We start from the raw sequence: 22,990 nt of genomic DNA, 5'->3' as shown, positions 1-22,990 counted from the left end.
AGTAAAAAAAAAAAAAAAAAATATTCTCTGCTTACCATCATTCTTGTTTGAGTATTTTTTATATAATCAATAAACAATAGTGCTATTAAACTAGATTTACCTGTTTCAAAATTTAATTGACTTTAAAAATAGACACCCTATGTATGTAAACTTATTTCTTTATGTAATAGGACAATAGTTTTATATGTAAGTTACAATAAAAAAAAAAGATTTACATAAGCAATATTAAAAAAAAACGAAGATTCTATAAAATACATAGGTATATAGTAAGCAAGAAGTTTTTTGGTTAACATTTATAAGTCTTGCCTTTCTTTCACCAAAGTTGTACAATATTTTATGAATAAGATTCGAATAAAGTTTTAATTATATAATTATTGTTGATTCTTTTGCTCCCAAGTGCCATACGATCTACCATTATTTAAGCTATTTTCCATTCATAACCCACTATCAACATACTACCCTACAAAAAAACAACAAAATTTTACATCCAGGTTTGTTTAGGCATTTTTTATAAATAGTTGAAGAATAAAACATGTAAACGCATGAAATCTGCTCTTCATAATCAACAGCTTTAAGAAAAGTTACGGCACTGCCATCTTGGAATTTAAATATAGAATGATTTCCCGCCTAAATTACGGTAATATACTAATAATAGAAAATGAAACAAACGTTATATTTAAAAATAATCTTATTCCTTGCAAAGCTTATAAATGTAAAAAATATACATGCACATTAATATTATTTTATAGTTTAGTCAAATCCACATTACTTTTGACTAGAGTTTGAGTTTGAAAATTTATTATAACCTATAAATATAGTCTAGAGGAGCAAACAGTATTTTAAAAGATAATATTGGCTCAGACCAATAAAAATATAGTTCAAAAAACACGAAAAAAACAAACTTTTCTGATAGATTCAACCAAATTGTCTCACTTTCTCACACAGACTTAAACTAATCTAACCATACGCAGGACACGCGGGAGTGAAAGAGAAGCCAGACAGACTGCTGCCGTAACGCGTTACATAACGAAGCCATTTAACGTCCCATGGCATTAAAAGTGACAAATAAGCCAAACAGAACATATCCACAAGAATTGAAACTGGCTATAAGGTTTTTAAAATTGTATAAAATTATAGATAACATGCAATATATATATATATAATCTTTCTATACTGATGTGTATTGCAAATACTGTTTATTCCTTACACATTCTATACCTCTTGATGGGAACTTTTTATCTATCTTCGAGAAATCTATTTCACCAGTTTATTCATAAAATAAAGATCACTTTTTCTTAACCGGCCCTCTACACTTACAACAAAGCTGTCCAGTCTTATCTTTCTTAAAATGCAAGTTAAACTCTAGTTTGAATATCTTCCTATACATTGACTCCTTCACTGGTATCACATTGTCTCTTTCACACTCATTGCAATACATTGTATACATTTGTTTTGTATTTAAGTTCGCTTCTAAATACTGTTTCTTAGTAGAAAACTGCTTTATGGGCTTAGAATCAACAGTATTGAAAGACATTATATGCTTTCTCACTCTATCTTTAAACTCATTGGGTATAGAATGAGTGCTTGCTTCGGAAAGCCCTCGGCCGTCTGGTTTTGGTAAATTCAAGTCAGTTTTATTCAAATGTACATTATACACTGGTTTTTGTGATATTGCTAATGTCCCTAGATAAAAGTTCTTACACACCGCGTACCGCACCGCGCGAACTAAAAAGAAATACTTGAAGGAATAGTTCCGTTTGAAAATACCATCGCTGTTCTTGTGATCCTTATGTCTCACCGTGTTTCGTTCTGTTGTGTTCAACAGGAAATGTTTCTTTTCGTTTGCGTTTAAAGAATAGAACGCTTTGAAGATATGCTGTCTGTCTGTGTCATTGATTCGTTCGTTACACTTGTAGCGACAGGATTTTAAGCAATCTTTTGTATTTCGGACGCATCTCTCGGGCACATATTTCCCACGGCGGCTGATGTATGCTTCGCCGCGTTGGTGCTTTTGCTTGCGGACATTGCTAGCCCATTTACTTGGGTTTGGAAGCTGGCTGCGCGTTCGTTTCTTTTTGAGAACTATTTCTATGTTCACTTGTTGATTGGCCTCAGGTTTTGATCTGTAACTTTTTTTGATATGTTAAAATTACATACAAAGATTTAAAGTCTTATTAGAATTAAATGTTAACTAAACCAAGAAATTTAGTCCGTTATAATGAACAAATAATGAATAAAAATTTACATCAAGAGTTGAAATGGTTATCTGGGACATCGTCAACGACCCACCAGCAACCAGCCCATAGAATACCTTATTACGGCTAAAGCACATTATTATACACAGAAGTTATATACTCACTCATCCGGCTTCTCCCCAATCAACTGTAACTCTGGCTCAACTTTGGCAATAACACACTGTTGGTCCTTCAAAAACGTGTCATACTGTCCGTAATACTGCTGGTGCACAGTACCAGTAAGTAGATGCTGCTTAAACAACGGAACCTGCGGTAAAATCACATGTGAGGTAATCTGTAATGGACAGTCACCCTGCATCGGTTGTATGCCTTGATGCACATTCTGCAAATGTATCTGCTGACACGACATCACCGTCTGGTTCTGTGTGAGAACATTCTGTATGTTTGTTTGTATGTTGTGGACTTGCGTGACGGGGTGTAGGGAGTCCGTTGTTATGGCGTCTTGATACGTGAGCTTTCCCTGTGTATGCAGCGATGGATGTATTGACACTGAGGGCTGATATACTTGAACTATATGCGGCAAACTCGCAGGTACCGTTTGTAACTGTTCCATTGCTCTGAAATTTAACGTCAAAACTATATGTTTCAGAAACTTATTATTTTGTAACTTTTTGTAAGGTCTTACGTGGCAATTATTAGGATATAACTCATATATATTGAGTATTAACAGATCACAAGTACTATTTAAATTGTTTATTTCGAGTTATTTATGTATTTAGATATTATTTTACAAAATGAAACTGAAACGTGTATAACTTGATACATTACCTCGTACGTTTAATTATTATTTTACATATAAGAATTAGAAAATAATACAATTTGCTTCCACTAATTTCAAAATAAACTATAAATGCGCCAATAATTTTAAATTCATATTTAATTTGCCATAGTTCCAACTTCCATCGTTTTTTGTGATCAAAACAAAGCAATATGGATGCCAAATCTGTGTTAATTGTCAAAAGTTCAATCAACTTTTGTTTGAGTCGTTCTGAAATAGTCGAATTAAAATATAATTATTTCTTAGGAGTTGTCGATCAAAAAAATAATTGAATGTTTTAACTTTAAATAAATTTCATTTGTTTTATTACAATTTAACACAAATTTGTTATTTTATATGATTGAAATTAATATTTACCAGAATGAAATTTGTAGTGATGTGCTGTTGAACAAAACCGGTAAAATGCACAGATAATATCTTGCGGTGAAGTTTATTCCACGAAATATAAAGTTGATATACCTTTTAAATATCTAATTTAAAAATCATAATTTAAATCTAATGTTAATTACAAAACAAAAACATCTTATAATCAAAAATTAATATTAGTTATTACCTTAAGTCGTAAGGTAGGTAGACAATTATGAATTATGCAATAGCATGAAATGCAAGAAGTTGTATAATAAACTATGTAGTTAGTGTCACTGTATAATAGTAATATCTACATAGCATTATTCCGTTCCATTCCGTATGTTGTAATAACTTTAAAAGTGAAACTGCTCTTGATTTTAAATAATGATTTTCTGCTTGCAACCCGTGGAAATGTCGTAATTATAAAAAAAACAAATGTTTAATATAACAACATTTATTACAATTACTAATATTGACAAAACATTATCATAACAGCAGTAGGTACATCAGGTTTAATGACAATGATAAGAACAGACAACACTATTTTATTTGGTGCTCCATATTTACAGTAAATGCTAAATTTGTATTTCTGTATAATTCAATAGATATATTATATATCATTTGTAATCACAAAAATAACAACCATCTTTTATTTTATCACAGCACAATCACACGTAAATCAATATACACATAAAAGTGTATGTGTAGTTAAATAAAAAAAGTAAATATTGAATTCTCCGTTCGCGTCGATAACAATAAAACATATTTTTAAGGCAGTAAGTAACATTATTAATTGCTTTAATTAATTAATCCTATACGAAAAATATGTTTACAATCATAAAATACTGCTAAATGATTGGCTTGTTTTCAAACTTAGTTTCTAAGAAATGATAAACATAGTCATACACGACCAGCATGATTGCACCACCTGGGCCCAATCGGAGAACTTTTGGCAACAAGCCTTTGTACAAAGCACGAAATCTGAAACACAAAAAATATAGATATTTCTAAGGCTCATTATGTTAAATATCATTGAAAAAAATAGTATTATTAAGCACTATGATGTTATGTATAGTTGTTCGCTTCGGTTCACCCGGACAATTGTTTTTGTTTTTATTATTTTTAGTTATTGTCCTTTTCCAAGCGGAGATAAATCCAACAAAAATTATTAAAATCTCTTCAGCCGTTCTGGAGTTAAGTGGTGTATCACGACGTTCTTGTGTATCTATATTTTTGTAAATTTTAAAGTTTTTATAAATTTGAAAATATTCCTACGCAATTTGCGTAGGTCTTAAATAACTTTATAGGATTCGTTTTATCATCTTAGTTTTTTTTTGGGTAACTATAGTGTGACATTTCTACTATTTTGATACTATCGCGAATATTCAAGTGAGTCATACTGCACGTCATACAGTTATTTATTCCAATAATATCTTTGCGTTGGCAATATGTGATGCAACTTCATGATTAGTGTGGGCTAAATATAGATAATTCATTCAACTTTGTCGTTTGCCATTTTTGTACCTATATGGTTTCACTTTCGCTTTCTTTTGATTTCATTAGTGATACTCAATATAATCTATACGAACGAAACAGCACTAGCCTTATTATTTTTATTTAAATCAGATGGCTCAAAAACAGTTCATTATATAAAAATATGATTTCAGTTGAAAAAACTCTGTCAATAACACCTTGCGAAAGTACCGACAAACGGTGACCTATTTAAAAATAAGTCGAGTAAATACGAGAAAAAGATCTTCTAGATATTAAGGTAAAAACAAATATCTCGTTCGGACAAATACTTGGATGTCATCCAATTATTACTGCAGCGCCGGTCGCGACGAAGTAATTTACGTAAATTGTAAATTGCATCGCTTCTAATTTAACGTTCAAAGTTCAGTATCACACGTTCTATCTATATATTATAGAAGGAAAAGAAGGATACTGTAATTGTATATGACGCTGAGTGTAAAAACCTAGGTTATAATCTGACTTGCATTTGTATTATAAACGGAATCTAACGTATCCAATCATATCAGATGCCCATTCCACAATTCTTCGGTTTCCCATCGATAGATTATAATCCACCGAAACATATTGCAAGTACGTGTAAGGAATAACTGTAATCTTATGGAATTCCGCGAGTTACCAATCTAACAGTATAATGTGTAAAAATAATATATACAATGCAATATTACGATGACTGACCGCCTCCTTGGTACAGTGGTTAACGTGTGAGCGTAGAACCGAGGGGTCCTGGGTTCGATTCCCGGTGGGGACGCACAAAAAAAAAAATGTCTCGGTCTGGCAGGACACAGAAGGCTGATCACCTACTCGTCCCTAATGAAAATCGATCAGTGAAACGGATGTACATCATCTGCCCCATACCCCACTAGGGGACACGGGACTTCACTTTAATATTACGATGCCATATAAGACAAATTAACGACAATGTTAGAAGTAACAAGTAGGTATGTACGTAATATTAGTTCTATATCAATTGTCGAAGCAAAATTGTTTTGTTCAAAGTAAAAATAACGTTATCTATTTCGTTTGCTTCTGTAAATTGAAATATTATACCACTCATATTTTTGAACGATTAAAGAATACTTAACTGATACACTAAAAGAAGGGTATTTTTTTAATTTTCGAAAGCATCAGCTATTTAGTAATCTGTGGAAAAAATATTTGGCACTTTTTTATACCTACTACTCTTCGCAGTATATAACAGAAATAGTAATAAATACAAGTTCATTAGGTTATAGGGCTTCAGTAGGCATAAAACAACTTATATTTCCCTAGAAGTAGCTATTTCCAAATTCTTCTTCTTGCAAACAGAAGCCTAATGACTATAATGAAACTTTTCTTCAATATTAATCTATATAGTATCAGGGTTCCGTACGCAACGGGTAAAACGGGACCCAATTACTACTATTGTAGTATTAAATTATCTGTGTTATTGCTAAAACTAAGCTAGTCTGTATCTTATGCACCGTGATAGTTAGACAGCCATTTTCAAAGACGATATATTTATGTTGCCGTTATAGCAATAAATAATAATAAAAAAAATCGAGGACGAGCAAGGTTTAGTACGGTCACAAATTGGATGGGTGACCTTTTTTGGTGGTCGAGTTCTTTAAGTTTTTTTTCAGGAAATGATTTTTTTTATTTTTAAGTCCATCTATACTTCTATCTTCAAAAAAAAAATCGTTTATAATAAAAGTAGGATAGAATTCGCACAACTGTTAAAAATTATTATCTTTCTACCTATCAAATTCAACATCACATTCACACAGACACTATTTCAAAAGGCTTCACCTTTTAGATACTTAAGATAAAAAATAATGCCATCGCCCATCACGATAACAACATCATCTCGCTGGTGATAAAAATTGATAAGGGTAATGGTAAACATACGAATTAAGATATAACTATTGCTTCAGATATAATGTTAGCTCAGTTACTCACGCGTTACAAGTTCATTTTGGCAGAAGTCCATGCTAAAATTGTTTTAACATTATCGAGAGTTACTATTGATTTTCCTTTAAGAAGATCACGATGGAATTACTTCAACTTCGCATGATTTATCCCCACCAATCCCTACAATTTTTTTGAATACGAAGGTAACCCTATCTGTATGTTTGTCTCTTCTTCATGACTATACCAGTGGGCCGATTTGAATGAAATTTAACACAGAGATAGTTTAGAGCCCAAGAAAGAATTGGGATACTTTTCAACCCAAGATTCCCTCGGGAACGGAAACTGTGCGGCTAAAACCGCAGGACTGTCTTTTTATTTGACATCGCGAGCTAAGCCGCGGGCTGAAAGCTAGTTAGTAGTTAGATCCTTATAAATTATCATAACCTACCGTTAATTAATATTCTCCAAAGGCTTTAATTGTTTTATTTTTATTATTACGATGAATTACATTTATGAGACAAACATATAATGCACTCCTGTATATTTTATGGAAAAAATTAACATTCGTATCCTGTTGAATAGTTAACTCATCTACCATCACAAACTAGGTTATAATGAGTTGTTGTCGATCTATTCATGTATCATAAATTAAATATAATGAAATTGATGAACTAATTAATTATGACAATTGTAAAAGTCTGTATTTTCGTTACATGTTCGCATTTGAAGAATTATAAAAGAAGAAATGATTACAGAGCATAGATTCTATTATACCTTTAATATAAAACTAGCCCCGCGGTTTCACCCGCGTAAGTCCGTATCCCGTAGGAATACCGGGATAAAAAGTAGCCTATATGTTATTCCAGCTGTCCAGCTGTCTATGTACCAAATTTCATTGCAATCAGTTCAGTAGTATTTGAGTAAAAGAGCACCAAACACACACACACATCCTTACAAACTTTCGCGTTTATAATATTAGTAGGAAGTAGGATGTATAGTGTCAAATATATTAAAAGCCCTTACCCTTCCTCCTTGTAAACAAGGTATATAGCACCAGTAGTGGAACTATATTTCACCACACCGGGCATCGGCTGCGGACCCTGTATCCGACTCTTGGCTACATCGAACGGTATGTTCACACAAGACCCGAGAACGCCGGAGGTGAATCCAATTAACACTTTCCGTCCGAATTCTAGGAGCGGATCCTGAAAAAGAAGAAAAATAATTATTTCGTAAACGAGGGTCAAACACAAGTTTTTTTCTATAACCAATCCCTAAATACTTTATTAATTTTTTTGTTTTCTTTTAAAGATTACCAGAATAACTTTTTTCATTACTTACATATTGGACACAATGCAAAAATCGCTTCGGTAGTCGCATACAATAACTATTTAGATAAAATGAAGAGGCGCATAATAATGCCGCGATGAATCACTTGAAATACGTGACCTAAATAGGTATTACATATACCAGAGATACTTATGAACTAGACACTAGAATCTAGATTATGTTCTAAAATTGTCGCAATGAACGTGAGCATGTGTCTTACTATGTAATAATTGTAAGAATAGTTATATCCCTATTCGTATCGAAAACGGTATTTGTAGTGTAATATCATAAACGAATGTTTTCTAGTCTCCCCGTGACCACGCTCGCTGTAAAGTGTTCAAAACATCGGGTTAATAATATAATGAATAAATCGCTTTTAAAATCCGTTTAAAAGTCTTTAATTTCTCAATATATAATACTCGCGTAAAATCAATCACAAGAAAATGGTATCGTGAACGAAGTATTAAATATCGTTTCACATCAAATTATCTGCACCTGTTTAAATTTAGATAGGGACAAAGTCACGGGTAGTTTATTTTTTATATATATAAAACCTAAATGAGACAGGGGAAGTCTGTATCGCATAAACCTGTGTTTCTATGCGATGAATTCCGTGGGCGTTAACTAGTCTTAGTTACTGTTAAACATCAAAGGTCCTACATTACGTTTCTTTCATTTTTTGTATTGAAAAGTGTCACTTTTGTTTTTATACGACATTGATAAGATTGAGATGAAATGTTACGATGAACGATCGGGTCGAGGTTATCTCCGTGTATCAAGGTACTGAGTGCAAAATACAGGAGGATTCAGAAATACGTAATGCTGGAAACAATGCAGTATTGTAATGCAATGTACAATACAATTAGAAAGGAAACTCGATAGAATAAATCACTGATGTCTTTACATGTTTACTCAGATACAATCGCGACGCGGGATTTTTATTTTTTTATTTTTTGATTTGGTTCAGTACTTTTTAAATACTATAAAAAATCATAACTCAATGAATAAACGATTCATTCTCAAAACTACGAGTACTAAGAATACTATCCAGTTCATGTGAGTCCTTCAGTAAAGCGGCTCACCGAAACACAGTGGGATTTTACTCGGTAGAAATCTGACATAGCCCACGGATTCTTTCCCCGGGGGCCGTGGGTGTCTATGTAAGATTTCCCCACTAAAACAAAGGGTGTTTACTAACCTGATATTCCGGCAGGTATCCCTTAACACTGTGATAGAAGCCGAAATAGACCATATTAAATACGCCATTTCGCGCTATGGTTGCCGTTAATCCCTTATTCAACCCTCTAAATCCAAGGCCACTCTCTCTCACAATTTCTCTCGTTACTGTCCAAGTGCTGGGTACTTGGGCGGCTAACTGCTTGTTCGATTGAAGAGTCACTTTGACCACTTCAAAGGGATTTACTAGTATAGCTTCAGTTATGCCCGCCCCAAGGCCGGCTAAGGCGAATGTCTGAAAAAAAATTCAGTTAATGTCATTTATTTTATTGAAAATACCATAAAATTTTAAACTATTAACTTATCTACGAATGTTATGTGGGAGAAAGCACTTTACGGACTATTACAATGAACTGCTGTACCGATTTGGACAAACAAAGTGTATAGACGTACTGACGAAAAGCAAGCTGTTGCTTCGGAGAAAGACACAAGCAATTATACATCACGCACACAAAATATGAAAGGAAAATGTACGGATAACGGCTGTTACGGTTAAGGCTTGTTAGTGCTTGCGAGAAAAACGGGTGAAAACCTAATAAAAATACGTTATAACCTAACACGAATGGTTATCGAATTCTGTTTCTGAACTCTCGTTACAGCTTGCTACACACGCTCAACTCGTCAGAAAATCTACATATTATAAAACTGAGGAGTTTGTTTGTTTATTTGTTTGAACGCGCTAATCTGAGGAACTATTGGTCCGTTTTGAAAAACTCTCAATTATAGATAACCCATTTATTGAGAAAGGCTTTAGGCTATATATGTACCACGGGCGAAGCCAGGGCGGACCGCTAATATATCATAAAAGTGCATCATTTTCCTATATCATAATTTCACATAGAAAGATTGTGTGCAGCTCGAAGTTCTATCAGAGATATGATCTCAACAAGCTCACTCATATATGTGCAAACACAAACATTCAATAATGTATGAATTTCACTATGCATATGGAATACATACATACATTTACAACAAGGATTATTATTATGAAACACAGAACCCTCAACCAAGTCAGCTGGGTAAATATTTTACCACGGCGATTGTGGGTTTGCGTATTCGTCGATTGCGAATGTGGTCACCGACATTAGCATGGCATATAAATACCTACAAAGTATTTACGAGCGATATTTGCATAATTGACTGAACTTAAAAGTAAAGTCAATCAAGTCTCAATTAAAAGTAATTTAGAAAAATTGCTAATATATTATAGAGTAAATTTCCACGACATACAATAAGTAATTAGCTAAGTGATGTTATGTAAACAACAGAAGTTGGCAAATACGAAACTACTGATATCGCATTACAAATCCTATCCTACTAATATTATAAATGCGAAAGTTTGTAAGAATGTGTGTGTTTTTTGCTCTTTCACGCAAAAACTACTGAACCGATTGCAATGAAATTTGGTACGTAGATCGCAGGAAAACTGGAATAACATATAGGCAACTTTTTATTCCAATATTCCTACGGGATACGGACTTACGCGGGTGAAACCGCGGGGCGCAGCTAGTATATATATAAGTATCAGTTTAATAAATTAAGAACTACATTATTACATTCGCAGCCACAAAAATAAGATTTTTTACTACAAGTAAAATTATTATTTTTCCTAGTTAGGTAACAAATTAAAATGTATAAAACAAAACTAACTATAGGTGTTGGTGTTGGTGAGCCAAACATAAAAAATCTTTTGTACTGTTCAAAAGTGAGGAACTTCACAGCTCTTTTCGGAGTTTCTGCTAATATTGGTGGTAATATTCCTTTCCAAAACGACAGCAATCCTTCATGTCTGTGCATTTTTTTCATACAGTCTACTATTCCGTTATAATAATGAGGATCGGAATGATATTGAGAAGATCTCGTCGATTGCAGCTGTAACCTTGTTTTTACTAAATCTAGAGGATGCATGATGCACACTTCTACGAATCCTGCACTACCACCAGCACCAACTTGCATAGCAGCTTGTTTTAATAATTTCTCAATATCTGGCATTTTGTTAGAATTTAAAAATATCTATTATAAACCACTACACTACAATTTCACTTAGTAATTAACTTTAAGTAGCACTTAGAACTTTTCAGCAGAAACTCTTGCTTTCGATTTTAAAAATACACAAATTTGCGCCTTTAGTGTCACATACCATGAAGGTGAAATAGCAAACTGTGAATGAAAGACACAACAAAAAATACTACGAATATAAACTGTTCTATTTACGTTTATCGGTTTTTAAATAAAGCGCAGCTCTAAAGTCTATCGGTGCACATGTCAAAAAATTGGCAACATTACAGCATCTGTCATGTTGAAACTTGAAACTTGAATGTCAAAGAATCGAAAGTGTTGTTTCGACAATCAAGTGTACCTATACTTTAATTCAATAATCTTTATATTTTGAAAATTATATTATAATTAATTTAGAAGCTATTTCCAACACGGTCCCCTTCTAAGTTTAAACAAATTGACAAAATATTTTTGCGTAAAACATATGATTGCAAATTTTGTTATTGTATTGCCCATACAAAATGGCAGTAGGAAGGAAAGACCTGCTTTTGCACATAAGCTGATGTAAAATATGAATAAAATTGTACTTTGGACTGTTTTGTGTGAGTGGACAGTGAATTAAAAGTAAATATGTGGTTATAGCGTGTAAGATGGGTTCACAGACGTTAGAGATATTGCGCCAAGGTATTTGGGCATCTTTGACTGGCGGCTGGTTTTACGACCCACATCAGAATTTGTTTTGTAACACGGTGCATCTCTACATTTGGCTGTTTCTACTCTGCCTTCCATTCTCTGTGTACCTAGTGAGTTACGATTTTTTTACCATTTAAAACGTGTGACCACAAACCAGGTCAATGCACCAAGTTGTTTTCATCTTACGATTAGTCATTGTTGTCCATGAAATTTATTTTAAACATACAATGATGATTAACAATGGTGATACCAGTAAACACACATAATTATAAAATTATTACTAAAGTAATATAATTTACTTTGCATTATTGAAAATCCAAACAATTTTTTTTTCTATGTTAGAATTGGTTTATAAGATTATACCTTAATCACATATACGTAAAAGCTTATTCTTTGAAAATGCCGGTTGCTCTGTATCTATTTTTTTTTCAGTACTTCCCAGCAGCAAGTGTTGGTTGGCTAGTATACTGCGCCCTAGTGGCTGTGCTGTTTACAGTTCTCAAGTTGATCAACCATGGTCTGCATCACATGTATGATACAAACGAACTTATAGTTGTTCCATCAACGGACGAGGCTGGGAACCCTACTGAGAATGCTGCGTAAGTAGACAATATTGATATAGCCTATGTTTAAAATCTTTGTGAAATCAAGTTCATAAAAAGTTTCAAAATTTTGTTGATAATATTTGATACATGGTGGTAAAGAAAAAGTGTTTTTTTTTTATTGCTATTCCTGAATTAATTATATTAAATGTTATAAAAATAAGAATGTCCTCATTTCTTTTACAATTATGTAGTAGTTTAGAAAAAAAAGTAGCAGCAACAAATGTAAACAGTATCAATTGCTTATAAAGTCATAAATTGAAAACTTAGTATTGTTCCCAAGGTGTTTGTGATCTATTTAGGTTTAATACATGATATATTTACTTAATAACTATATGATACATTAAAACGTAAAGTCATAGTTTCAAGAGGGTAATGTATATTATGATGATAAGCAACACTATACTTGAGAAATTTTGAAAGAATAGAAAAAAATTGATCACGAGGCAGGATTGGAACCCGCATTTTTTGTCAAATCATAGCAACGCCTAGCCCCTCGACCACCCGTGATCCCACCACAGTAATCGAATTTATTCTACTCTTTCGGTTTTATGTGGCTAAGGGGCACCCCACGCCATCTATTGAGATGATTAAGAACCATCACAATTCAAAAGAGTTCATACTATTTTAATTTATTTCTTGTAAAAATACATTTTTTTTAATACACTTATTAGATTGTCCAGTTTTTAGGCAACCAACTCATTTAGACTCAATTTTGACCCCTATTAAATAGACAGACTTACATAAAACTTTGTGGCCTGAAGGGTTGGAGACAATACAATAATTTCATCAGTTTATCTCATTATCCTGATTAGAAGATTTAATAATTACTAGCTGCGCTCCGCGGGTTTCGCCCGCGTAAGTCCGTATCCCATAGGAATATCGGGATAAAAAGTTGTCTTGATGTTATTCCAGTCGTCCAGCCCTTATCTTAGTACCAAATTTCATTGCAATCACTTCAGTAGTTTTTGCGTGAAAAAGCAAAAAACACACACACATCCTTACAAACTTTCGCATTTATAATATTACTCTTTATAGTAAAGCATGTGAGTAAATTTAGGTGATTCTAACATTGCAACTTGTTTTAAAGTTATTTCTTTATATGAAACAAAACTTATATAAACAATTAACACTATTTTGTTATTGAGCGGTAAAAAGAAGCAATACATTTGTATTATTCCATCATACTTAGATTAAATTAAATTATATATAATGTTTTGCTATTGTAGATAGTAGTACAATATTGCATGACCTTAACACAATTTTAATAATTAATAATTTTATAAAATGTAAACTATATAAAAAGCACTTAAGCTTTCTGCAATATAATAAAAAATAAAATTGTATTTCATTATTGATTATGAGGTCTAGATTAGATGTATGTAGAGTCAAGTGATAAGTTGCAGTAGAAACTAATATTATAGATGAAGTAAAGCCAAGAATTCGACTTTTGCATTTGTACAAGAAAATAAAGACCTTTAAATTCGACCTTTAGGGTTGTTTGATTCTGATAGATCAATGAGTTCACTTAAATAATTCTCCTTTTTGGTTTTACTTCAATTTTGAAGCTCAGTGTGGTAATAAGTACAAAAGTTATTCACAATGTATTGTATTTAAATCCCTTTTGTTAAATATGCACTTTGCATTATTGCAGTAACACACTTAGCTTAAATTAGACGTAAATATATTTTGCATTGAAATAACCAGCTTTGTAAATTTTGTTTTGCATGTATACAATTAATATCTATTTACTTACAATTGTTTAGTCTACTGACATCCCGCAGGCCTGAGGAGGGAGTCGAAATGCAGACTCTAAATGCAGCGGCGATTGCACCAAGTGATAATGACTCTGTCACATCTTTAGAGTATCACAAACCTAATAATAGTACTATAGGTAAATAATTCTCAATTTTTTTATTAAAATAAGAACTATTTTATCTCAAATGCTCATAGAAAAATAAGAGTAATGATTGAGTATGCATAAACTTATTTTTATTATTTCTTTACTACAGATTTAAAAGTGGATGTCCACCGAAAGAATAGTTCTGAATCAAGCATGGAAGACAGTGCCATGTCAGCCAAACAAACTGAACCAGTCGCAATGACTAAATCAGACTTGTGTGTACAGTCTGCTGAAACCGCGGGACCTTCGAAATCCCGTCCAACTAGAAACAGATCGAAGTCCGGTCATAGAAGGGAACATAGAACAAAGAATCGTCGAGGCCACGGCCGTATTGACGAACTCATAATTGAAGAATCACGTAATTCAAGAACAGAAAACAATTTACCAGTACACATGCTAACTGATGAAGGACCATTTGCGAAAGTTAGCCGACGATATCATGAATGTCCTCATCGACGAGGATCTAGCAATCGAGACTTTTTCAAAGAATGGCTGTACTTAGATGGCAATGAAGCTGCGGGCGAACCATATCAGTCTAAGTTTGCAAGACAGCTAAGTTTTGATTCAAGGGACAATTCAGAGCCAAGCGTTGGACCGCCTTCTCCGAAAAAAAGGCTAGCTCAACGGCGACGATACACAAATTATCCTGATGAAAGTTGCACCAAGTCCGCCATGGCACTTGCAACCGCCCAGTCATCAAACATGAGGCGATATTCCAACTCAACAATGTCCACAATACAGTTACCGCTGTTAAATTCCACAGCACAACTAGTTTCACATATGAGACGGCACTCTAATAATGCTGATACACAGTTTTTCGCGAGTGTAGAATTAGGTGAATATATGATGGTTAAAGCGGAAGCTCCAGCTGGTGAGACTGACAAAAATAAGGGGAAAAGCCCAGGTGTACGCAGAATCAAAAGTGCCGCGTTGGAAATCGGTTGTCCTCCTCCAAGTGTCTCAAACCTATCTCCCCATCCCAACAGTGCAGAAACAATTGGTGGTCAAATGCTCAAAAATCCTAAAAGTGCCGTAATTCCACCCCCTAGTAAATGTTTGACTCGAGGTCCTCACCTTAATTTATACCCGAAAAATGAAAACGGAGAAGGCCCCAGTTACCCATATTTGACATATGGATCAGAAATTGTTTATCCCATTGCAGAGATATCTGATGAAATGCAAACCTCTCAAAAAGAAACTGACTTAGATTCAAGTGGAGAGAGTTATAGTGATTATGAAGATGAAAAGCAGTTCCGTGGATTCGATTGGGATGCTGAGCAATCATCAGCGATGCGGTCTAGCGATTCTGACTACGAAAATAATGGTTCACGATCTCCATTGCTCGATAGACCCAATGACGTACGCGTCGTACGGGCCAAAAATCATCATGATTGCAAAAAACATTGTTGTGACAGGATACAAGTGCTTAAACACAATCCTGGATGTCCAAATGATAAGAAACCAATAAGACTGAAAAAATGCGCCAAGGTAGAGTCACGACAAGATCGTCAAGGTAACTTATGTGAATGTAAATATAATCCAAATGGTGACTACTTTGATAAGGCTAGTGCTAGCTCAAAAGATTTGCTTATAGAGAAATCCAGCTTAGAATCAAACGATACCGGCGATCAGTCGGAAAAAAAGACAGACGAAAAGAAACCGGTAGAAAAGAAGGTTTGGGACCATGACATATCTAACTCAAGTAGTAGCAGTGAAGAAAGGCAACATAAATTTGATAAAAATAACCCACCAGAAACAGAAGAATCACAACTAACATGTGACAGTAAGAGTGCAGATGAAAGAAGTGTGTACAGCTTAGATTGGCTCTTTGAAGAAGCATCAGATAGCAATCAGGCATGTTGTGCTGAAGGCATTGATCCTGAAGAAATAATATGTCAGAAACTTGCTTTAGTTGAATCATCATCAAATGTTTCAAAAAACTTGGGCGCTATACCAAAGCAGATAAAAAACTTAGCGCGTTCACGGGCTTCCTCACAAAAGGAGAACAAGAAGAAAGATTCTAGGAAAGAAAAAGATGACAATCAAAATGAAGAAAGAATACTCATGGATGCTGTTGAAGCCCAGGCTGCTTTGGTACAAGGCTTGGAATGTTTATTCGCTGCTACGAACGCCAATACCGTTGTCATGCCACCACCAAACAGAGACGAGAGATCACGTAGTCACCGGCAAAGCATAAGAGGTGAAAGGGAAGGTTCCCATAAAACTAGAAAAAGGTCTATAGAGGAAGTTGCACAAACATCCACAAATACGTTACTACCTACTTCCATGCCATTATTAGCCGCCTTTCTCAATTCTAGAGTAGATTTTATGCCTTGTTGTGTACCTGATAATAATCCCCCTCAAGCAGAGGCACAACCTGCCGAGGAAGGACCTAGACTTAGGCCGTTAATGGATAGAAATCATAGGAATAGAGTTAGAAAAATCAAACGTTCCACTCGTCAACGAAATAATCCATCGTCACAATCAGCCGATAAGAAAGATAAAACGGCGAGTGTAGAGAATACAAATTCTGGCAATGTTCATTTTGCCACTTCCTTTGACGACACAACTGATGGTGCCATCCATTGCTTTATGGATGAATATGGCAACTGGATGTCATACACATTCGATAAAAATGGATCCGGTCGCACTCAAGCGTTACCTATACCCCTGCCCGAAAAGGAAGATGTCAGAACCTTCACAGTTAAACCTGTGGACGATCATTCACAAGAAACTACTGGTGAAGGAAGCTGTGGTTCTTTGGAATCGGAGGCGGGAACTAGTGAAATAACAAAACCAAAACGTGGAGATAGCGTTGACCATAGTTCTTCAAATCAAGGCAGCAAGAATCCACTTCTCTCCAGTAACAACAACGTATCAACGATCGTCCCTATAAACACGAATAACGCGAATAAAAGATTCTACGTATTCGATGGCGGGACTGGATCCCATCCAGACCAAGCGCGATCACCTGTTGCCTATGTGACTGATAGTTTATTGGAACAAATTGAAGCTGAGAGACAATCGCGTATGGGATTACCCAGTATGCATATAAATTACCTGATGAGTCAGCAACGGGCCCAGCAACAAGCGCAACAGCAAGCAGAAACAACGCAATCAACGCATATACCCAGTCTAGTGCAATCTATAGGAGACGATAGCTTAGAAATCAACATGAGGAGCAAATTATGCAAACTCATTGACGAACTGGAGAAAAACAATAAACCGAAAACGAAAAGTTATTACAAGTTCAAACTAGCCAAATATTTAGAGATAAAAGTTACAATGGATCGACTGAAATTGATGGCACTTTTTGATAGAAACTTGACGTTTAGAGAAACGTTTGTATCGATAATGCTTGCGATCGCAGTGGCCGTCTTGGGCTCGATGGTTTTGAACCTTGGATTTTACAGGGATATCTACGCGTTTTGGTTCTGTTTCATCATGGCTGGGAGTCAGTATTCTTTACTTAAAAGCGTACAACCTGACTCAGCATCGCCTGTTCACGGGTTTAATAAAATGGTGGTATTTTCTCGACCGGTGTATTTCTGTTTATGTACTGCGATACTGGTTGCAGTGAGTAGTCATCTACAGCAGTTACCTGACGCTGACAACGCACACACGCGAAGTAAACGAAGCTTAGACGAAACGAAACCGTTAAATATATACGGTATAAATATTAACGAGAGAGACTGCCTATATATAATTCAAGAAATCCTATCAAAGTTCCTATTATTTTTTCCTCTAGCTTTTAGTTTGGGCTTATTTCCCCAAGTGAATACTTTTCTTATGTACTTATTAGAACAAATTGATATGCATATATTTGGTGGTAACGCGACGAGCAGTTTGAGCGCTGCAGTGTACTGCGTAGTCAGGTCTTTGGCCGCTATAGGAACACTATACGGTTTCGCATACAGCGGATTGATCGAAGGAAAGAAATCGCAGCACCAAAAGCATAATATACTTATTTCAATTTTCTGCGGCCTACTTGTACCTATAGCATATCATTTGAGTCGAAGCGCCAGCGACTACACCTTAATATGGAATTTAATTAAGAAACATCTTTTGCCACCGGAGTTATATATCGTGCATAATGCTGAATGCTCGCCAGATTTAGGAAAAACAGAGCCTAATACGCTATCGGAGAATAAAAATAATAATTCTGAAAGCAACATATCTAAGCAGAACTCCATCGGCAGTTCCGCGTCTAAAATCAATTTTAGTTCTGAAACGAACATATCTAAAACGCAGAAAAGGTCTCAGGCATCAAGTGTAAGCTCTCTAAAAATGGATCCAAAAGGAGACACGACAAATTCTACTACTTCTCTCAAAGTGGACCCGCCTACTGAAAATGACGACAAAACTCGTGATACAAATACCTTGAATTCTAATATAAATAAGACTGAGGGTGATAAAACGGAAGAAGATATGGAAGATCCTTTGCCGAAGAAATTGCAGGAGACGGTTAACGCGAGGTTGAAGAATGACGTCATAGTTTGCACGTTCCTTGGACTCTTAGTATTTGGTCTGCACTGCACAACCGTCTTTACAACACTGAAGCCACAGCTGAACACTGTAAGTATGAATAATACTCTTTAAAGTATAAGCATATTGGAATGATATCTTCCTGGAGCTCTGTTGTTAATTTTACTTAGAAACTTTATTTAGATAACTAAATACAACAGAAAATGATTTGCCTTATCATTGTTTTTATTCATTTGCTTTACCATAATTGCCTCCAGCGACATTAATTTCTGTTATTATCTCCTTGCGTTTGATTACGTTAAACATATATTTCACTTTCTAGGTACTCTGGATAATCGCAGGCATCCTAGGCTGGATCCTGCACTACCTGATACCACAGTTGCGCAAACAACAGCCGTGGCTGTGCCTCGCCGCTCCTGTGTTGAAGCAACATGAGCACGCGCAGTTCGAAGTTACGGAACCAGCTCGGCTTATGATCTTTGAAAAGGTCATTTATGTGATGTTTGTTTATTTAAAAAATAACTTAAACCATCTTCAAAAAGAAAAAAAGTCAGTCTAATTCAGAAATCTTCTTAATCCAGATCTAAATATCCTACCTTTTCCTCTGCTTTTATACAGTAATAGAATTGCGATGAAAGAAACGTCATAACGTTTTGACAGTCGTTATTTAATAATAATTAGTATTTTTCATTGATTTACATTTATTCGATTAAAGTATACATGTCAGATCACTCTTAAACAACCCTTTATGAAATGTTATTTATTTGGTACCTCCACAGATATACGTATACCTATGTTTCCTGGAACGCAACGTGCTGTTCCCGGCGGTGGTGATAGCGGCGATCACGCAGGACGCGCCCGCAATTGCGGCGAAGTATGGCGACACGTTCGGTGCGCTCATTATATGCGTGTGCGCACTCAAGTGTGAGTCGATTTGTATTTATCTTAAATATATACATATTGAGATTGGGTTAAAACTTCTGGACAATAATTTTCTGAGGTTATTTGGTTTTCCTAAATCGTAAATATTAAATTATACAATATATATATTTTTTAATTTTACCCTTTATCTACACTAATATTATAAAGACGATATCTTTTTGTATTTTTATATGTTTGTAACGTTTTCAAGTAGAAAACACTGGACCGATTTGAAAATTTCATGCATCTTTAGAGAGTTGCCACGGGCGAGGCCGAGCCGAACATCTAGTATATTATAAAAGCGTAATTCATGTAAGTGTTCAAACTGTACCATTTATTAATTTAAATATTTCATTTTCAGGTCTCCGAAACGCATACTCCGATCCGGACAGTCAATACTTAATCATAGTGTTCGCTGTACTACTGTTCCAACGGGATCTGAGCAGTCGCAAGATATCCGAAACGTTCCTAGTTGATTACTTCCTTATGGCAATTATATTTAACAAGGTCTATGAGTTCTTGTTGAAGGTATGTTGGTTTCTCATCAGGCTTCATATGCGAAAGTTTTTTAACATAAGTATTGTTCATCTTGTAAGAAAAAAGAAAAGGAATTCGACTATACTTTTTTGCGTTACATAAACACAGTACATAAAAATAATTCTCTTCACTGTACTTGTAATCTGTGCTACTAACCTTCCTCCTAATTTATTATATATATTGTATATATTATGTTATATATTCTACAGGTGTTACCATAGGCCATACACTATAATACCCTTAAGTTATAAGGGTGTCCTAACAAAACCTTTTCCGGTTCACCTACTATCACTACATAGTATAAAGCAAAGTCGCTACCCCCGTCTGTCTCTTTGTATGTATGTTTGATGGTTTTTTTTTATTGATAGATTGATTCAAGAGGAAACTTTGTATGTATAATAACATCAATTGAACTACTTCGAATTTAACGCATGCGAAGCCGCGGGAAAAGCTAGTTTTTATACATTCATTAAAGAATTTTTGTAAAATTGTCATTACATATTCATTCTAGGTCCAATTCGTGGTGACATACATAGCCCCGTGGCAGATAACTTGGGGGAGTGCTTTCCATGCGTTTGCGCAACCCTTCAGCGTCCCACATTCTGCTATGCTGTTCCTGCAGGCAGCCTTATCTGCTCTGTTGTCTTCGCCGCTGACTCCAGCACTGGGTGAGCATGGATTGCTAACGGGAAATTCGTTTTGGAGGAAAATCCAAACAAACAAACTTTCACATTTATAATATTAGTGATATTAGTGTGATATATAATGTAGTGTGATTATTGCTCTATAATAATAATCATGAATTAATTTATTATTTTTTCTCAATTCATAGCGCGGTCCTATTATTTTTATTATTTAAACTGTCACTACACTATATTTTGTACGTTCCCATCCTGTCCTTCGTCTTAATTAGTCTGTGTTTTACACGATAAAAAATAAATAAATAATAATAATATTAAATCAGTAATTTTGCTTGTTTACTCAGAATTAACGTTGTATTGAAATTCAACAGGTAGTGCAATATTCATGACGTCATACGTGAGGCCCGTGAAATTCTGGGAGAGAGATTACAACACTAAGCGGGTGGACCAGAGTAATACCAGACTATCTTCGCAATTGGAGAGAAATCTCGGAGCCGGTGAGCCACTTTTTTCATATTTTTTGACAGTACATCAACTTAAGTGTTTATTTTTTTTTGCTTTCATCCCTGACTTTGTCATATAAAATTAGAAAAAAAAGCTTTGGGAGTAATATTAAATTAGTGTGGCGCTTTTTAGGGTGAAAAATTGGTTCAATGTGAATAAAATCAGAGTCAGAATAAGAAGTTATGTTGGAAAAATTGCTTAGTATATGCATTATATAATTGATGCAACTTAATATTTCCTAGCACATAATATTCTATTTATGCGGATCCGTGTCTGACCGATAGTTTAAATATCTAATTGCAGATGACAACAACTTGAACTCCATCTTCTACGAGCATCTAACTCGCTCGTTGCAACATTACCTGTGCGGGGATCTGATGCTGGGCCGTTGGGGCATTGTGCAGCAGGGGGACTGTTTTGGTGAGAAAAACTAACATTATAAACATACTAGCTGACCCGGCAAACGCTGTTCTGCCTTACTCTTATCATTTAGGGGTATGAATAATAGATGTTGGTCGATTCTCAGACATGCATAACCCAAGATGCACACAAAACTTCATAAATATCGGTCCCGCCGTTTTGGAGGAGTTTGGTAACTAAAATTGCGACATGAATTTTTATATAAGATGAAATATTTGAAAATTTTTGAAAATTATTTCATTGGTAATATTTTGTTTAACCAGGCCCAATCGGACGGGTTACCATACCGTCTTAAAGCAGTGCTAATTCCAGTGTGAGAAAATAATGTCGCGCTGTTTAAATTTGTTTTCTACTCTGGAATCAGAACCTGGGCCTATATAGGGCTTAAATTCTATATGATAAATGTTGCTGTTACTGTCGTATTACACTTTAAAGAATTACAATTATATTACATAAGTATTCCGTCTTTTACCATCTCCCATTTCTGAATCCAATGTGCTGCATAGATATAATATAATTTCATTAAAGTTAAAGGTGTTAGCTTTACGTCAGAGGTGTATGAAATTATGTATTTATTGATTTTTTAAATTGTTTTTTTTTTAACAAAGTTTTGTGACCACGCTCGCTGTAAAGTGTTCAAACGTCGGGTTAAATATTATATAATACTAGCTGATCCCGGCAAACGCTGTTCTGCCTTACTCTGATCATTTAGAGGTATGAAAAATGAATGTTAGCCGATTCTCAAACATACCCGATATGCACACAAAATTTCATAAGAATCGGTCAAGCCGTTTCGGAGGAGTATGGCAACGAAAACTGTGACACGAAAATTTTATATTATACTAGCTGCACCCGGCAAACGCTGTTCTGCCTAACTCTTATCATTTAGTGGTATGAAAAATAGATGTTGGCCGATTCTC

General features: G+C 34.7%; 3 protein-coding genes across 5 annotated transcripts in view; 1 reads left to right on the top strand and 2 right to left on the bottom strand.

The window, feature by feature from the left end:
* Positions 1–1,163: 1,163 nt before the first annotated feature.
* Positions 1,164–3,180, bottom strand: LOC119833096. 3 transcript variants are annotated; one of them, XM_038356974.1, is made up of 3 exons: positions 3,024–3,180; positions 2,360–2,812; positions 1,164–2,129 (listed from the first exon to the last, which is right to left on the bottom strand). In XM_038356974.1, the coding sequence occupies exons 2-3, from the start codon at positions 2,806–2,808 to the stop codon at positions 1,286–1,288; spliced, it is 1,293 nt and encodes a 430-aa protein (XP_038212902.1). In that variant the 5' UTR covers positions 2,809–2,812; positions 3,024–3,180; the 3' UTR covers positions 1,164–1,285. The 3 variants fall into 3 exon arrangements, with proteins under 3 accessions (XP_038212902.1, XP_038212903.1, XP_038212904.1); XM_038356975.1 differs by having other exon boundaries at positions 1,164–2,123; XM_038356976.1 differs by having other exon boundaries at positions 2,360–2,799.
* Positions 3,181–3,819: 639 nt separating this feature from the next.
* On the bottom strand, positions 3,820–11,529 carry LOC119833111 (mitochondrial 2-oxodicarboxylate carrier). The gene is made up of 4 exons (XM_038356995.1): positions 11,017–11,529; positions 9,329–9,601; positions 7,825–8,006; positions 3,820–4,362 (listed from the first exon to the last, which is right to left on the bottom strand). Exons 1-4 carry the CDS (start codon positions 11,356–11,358, stop codon positions 4,230–4,232), a joined length of 930 nt encoding a protein of 309 aa, XP_038212923.1. The 5' UTR covers positions 11,359–11,529; the 3' UTR covers positions 3,820–4,229.
* A 165-nt stretch (positions 11,530–11,694) lies between these two features.
* The window catches only part of LOC119833030 (protein pecanex), a 28,203-nt gene continuing 16,907 nt past the window's right edge, over positions 11,695–22,990 (top strand). The window contains exons 1-10 of the mRNA XM_038356900.1: positions 11,695–12,167; positions 12,490–12,656; positions 14,426–14,553; positions 14,672–19,137; positions 19,370–19,534; positions 19,827–19,971; positions 20,330–20,496; positions 21,017–21,173; positions 21,518–21,643; positions 21,954–22,070. Of these exons, the coding sequence (XP_038212828.1) occupies positions 12,015–12,167; positions 12,490–12,656; positions 14,426–14,553; positions 14,672–19,137; positions 19,370–19,534; positions 19,827–19,971; positions 20,330–20,496; positions 21,017–21,173; positions 21,518–21,643; positions 21,954–22,070 (5,791 nt within the window). The 5' untranslated portion in view covers positions 11,695–12,014. The remainder of the gene's footprint in view (positions 12,168–12,489; positions 12,657–14,425; positions 14,554–14,671; positions 19,138–19,369; positions 19,535–19,826; positions 19,972–20,329; positions 20,497–21,016; positions 21,174–21,517; positions 21,644–21,953; positions 22,071–22,990) is intronic.

Source organism: Zerene cesonia, chromosome 16 (genome assembly GCF_012273895.1).
Source record: "Zerene cesonia ecotype Mississippi chromosome 16, Zerene_cesonia_1.1, whole genome shotgun sequence".
NCBI lineage: Eukaryota > Metazoa > Arthropoda > Insecta > Lepidoptera > Pieridae > Zerene > Zerene cesonia.
The sequence above is the reverse complement of the archived record's forward strand: the minus strand, read 5'-3'. Positions and strand labels throughout refer to the sequence as shown.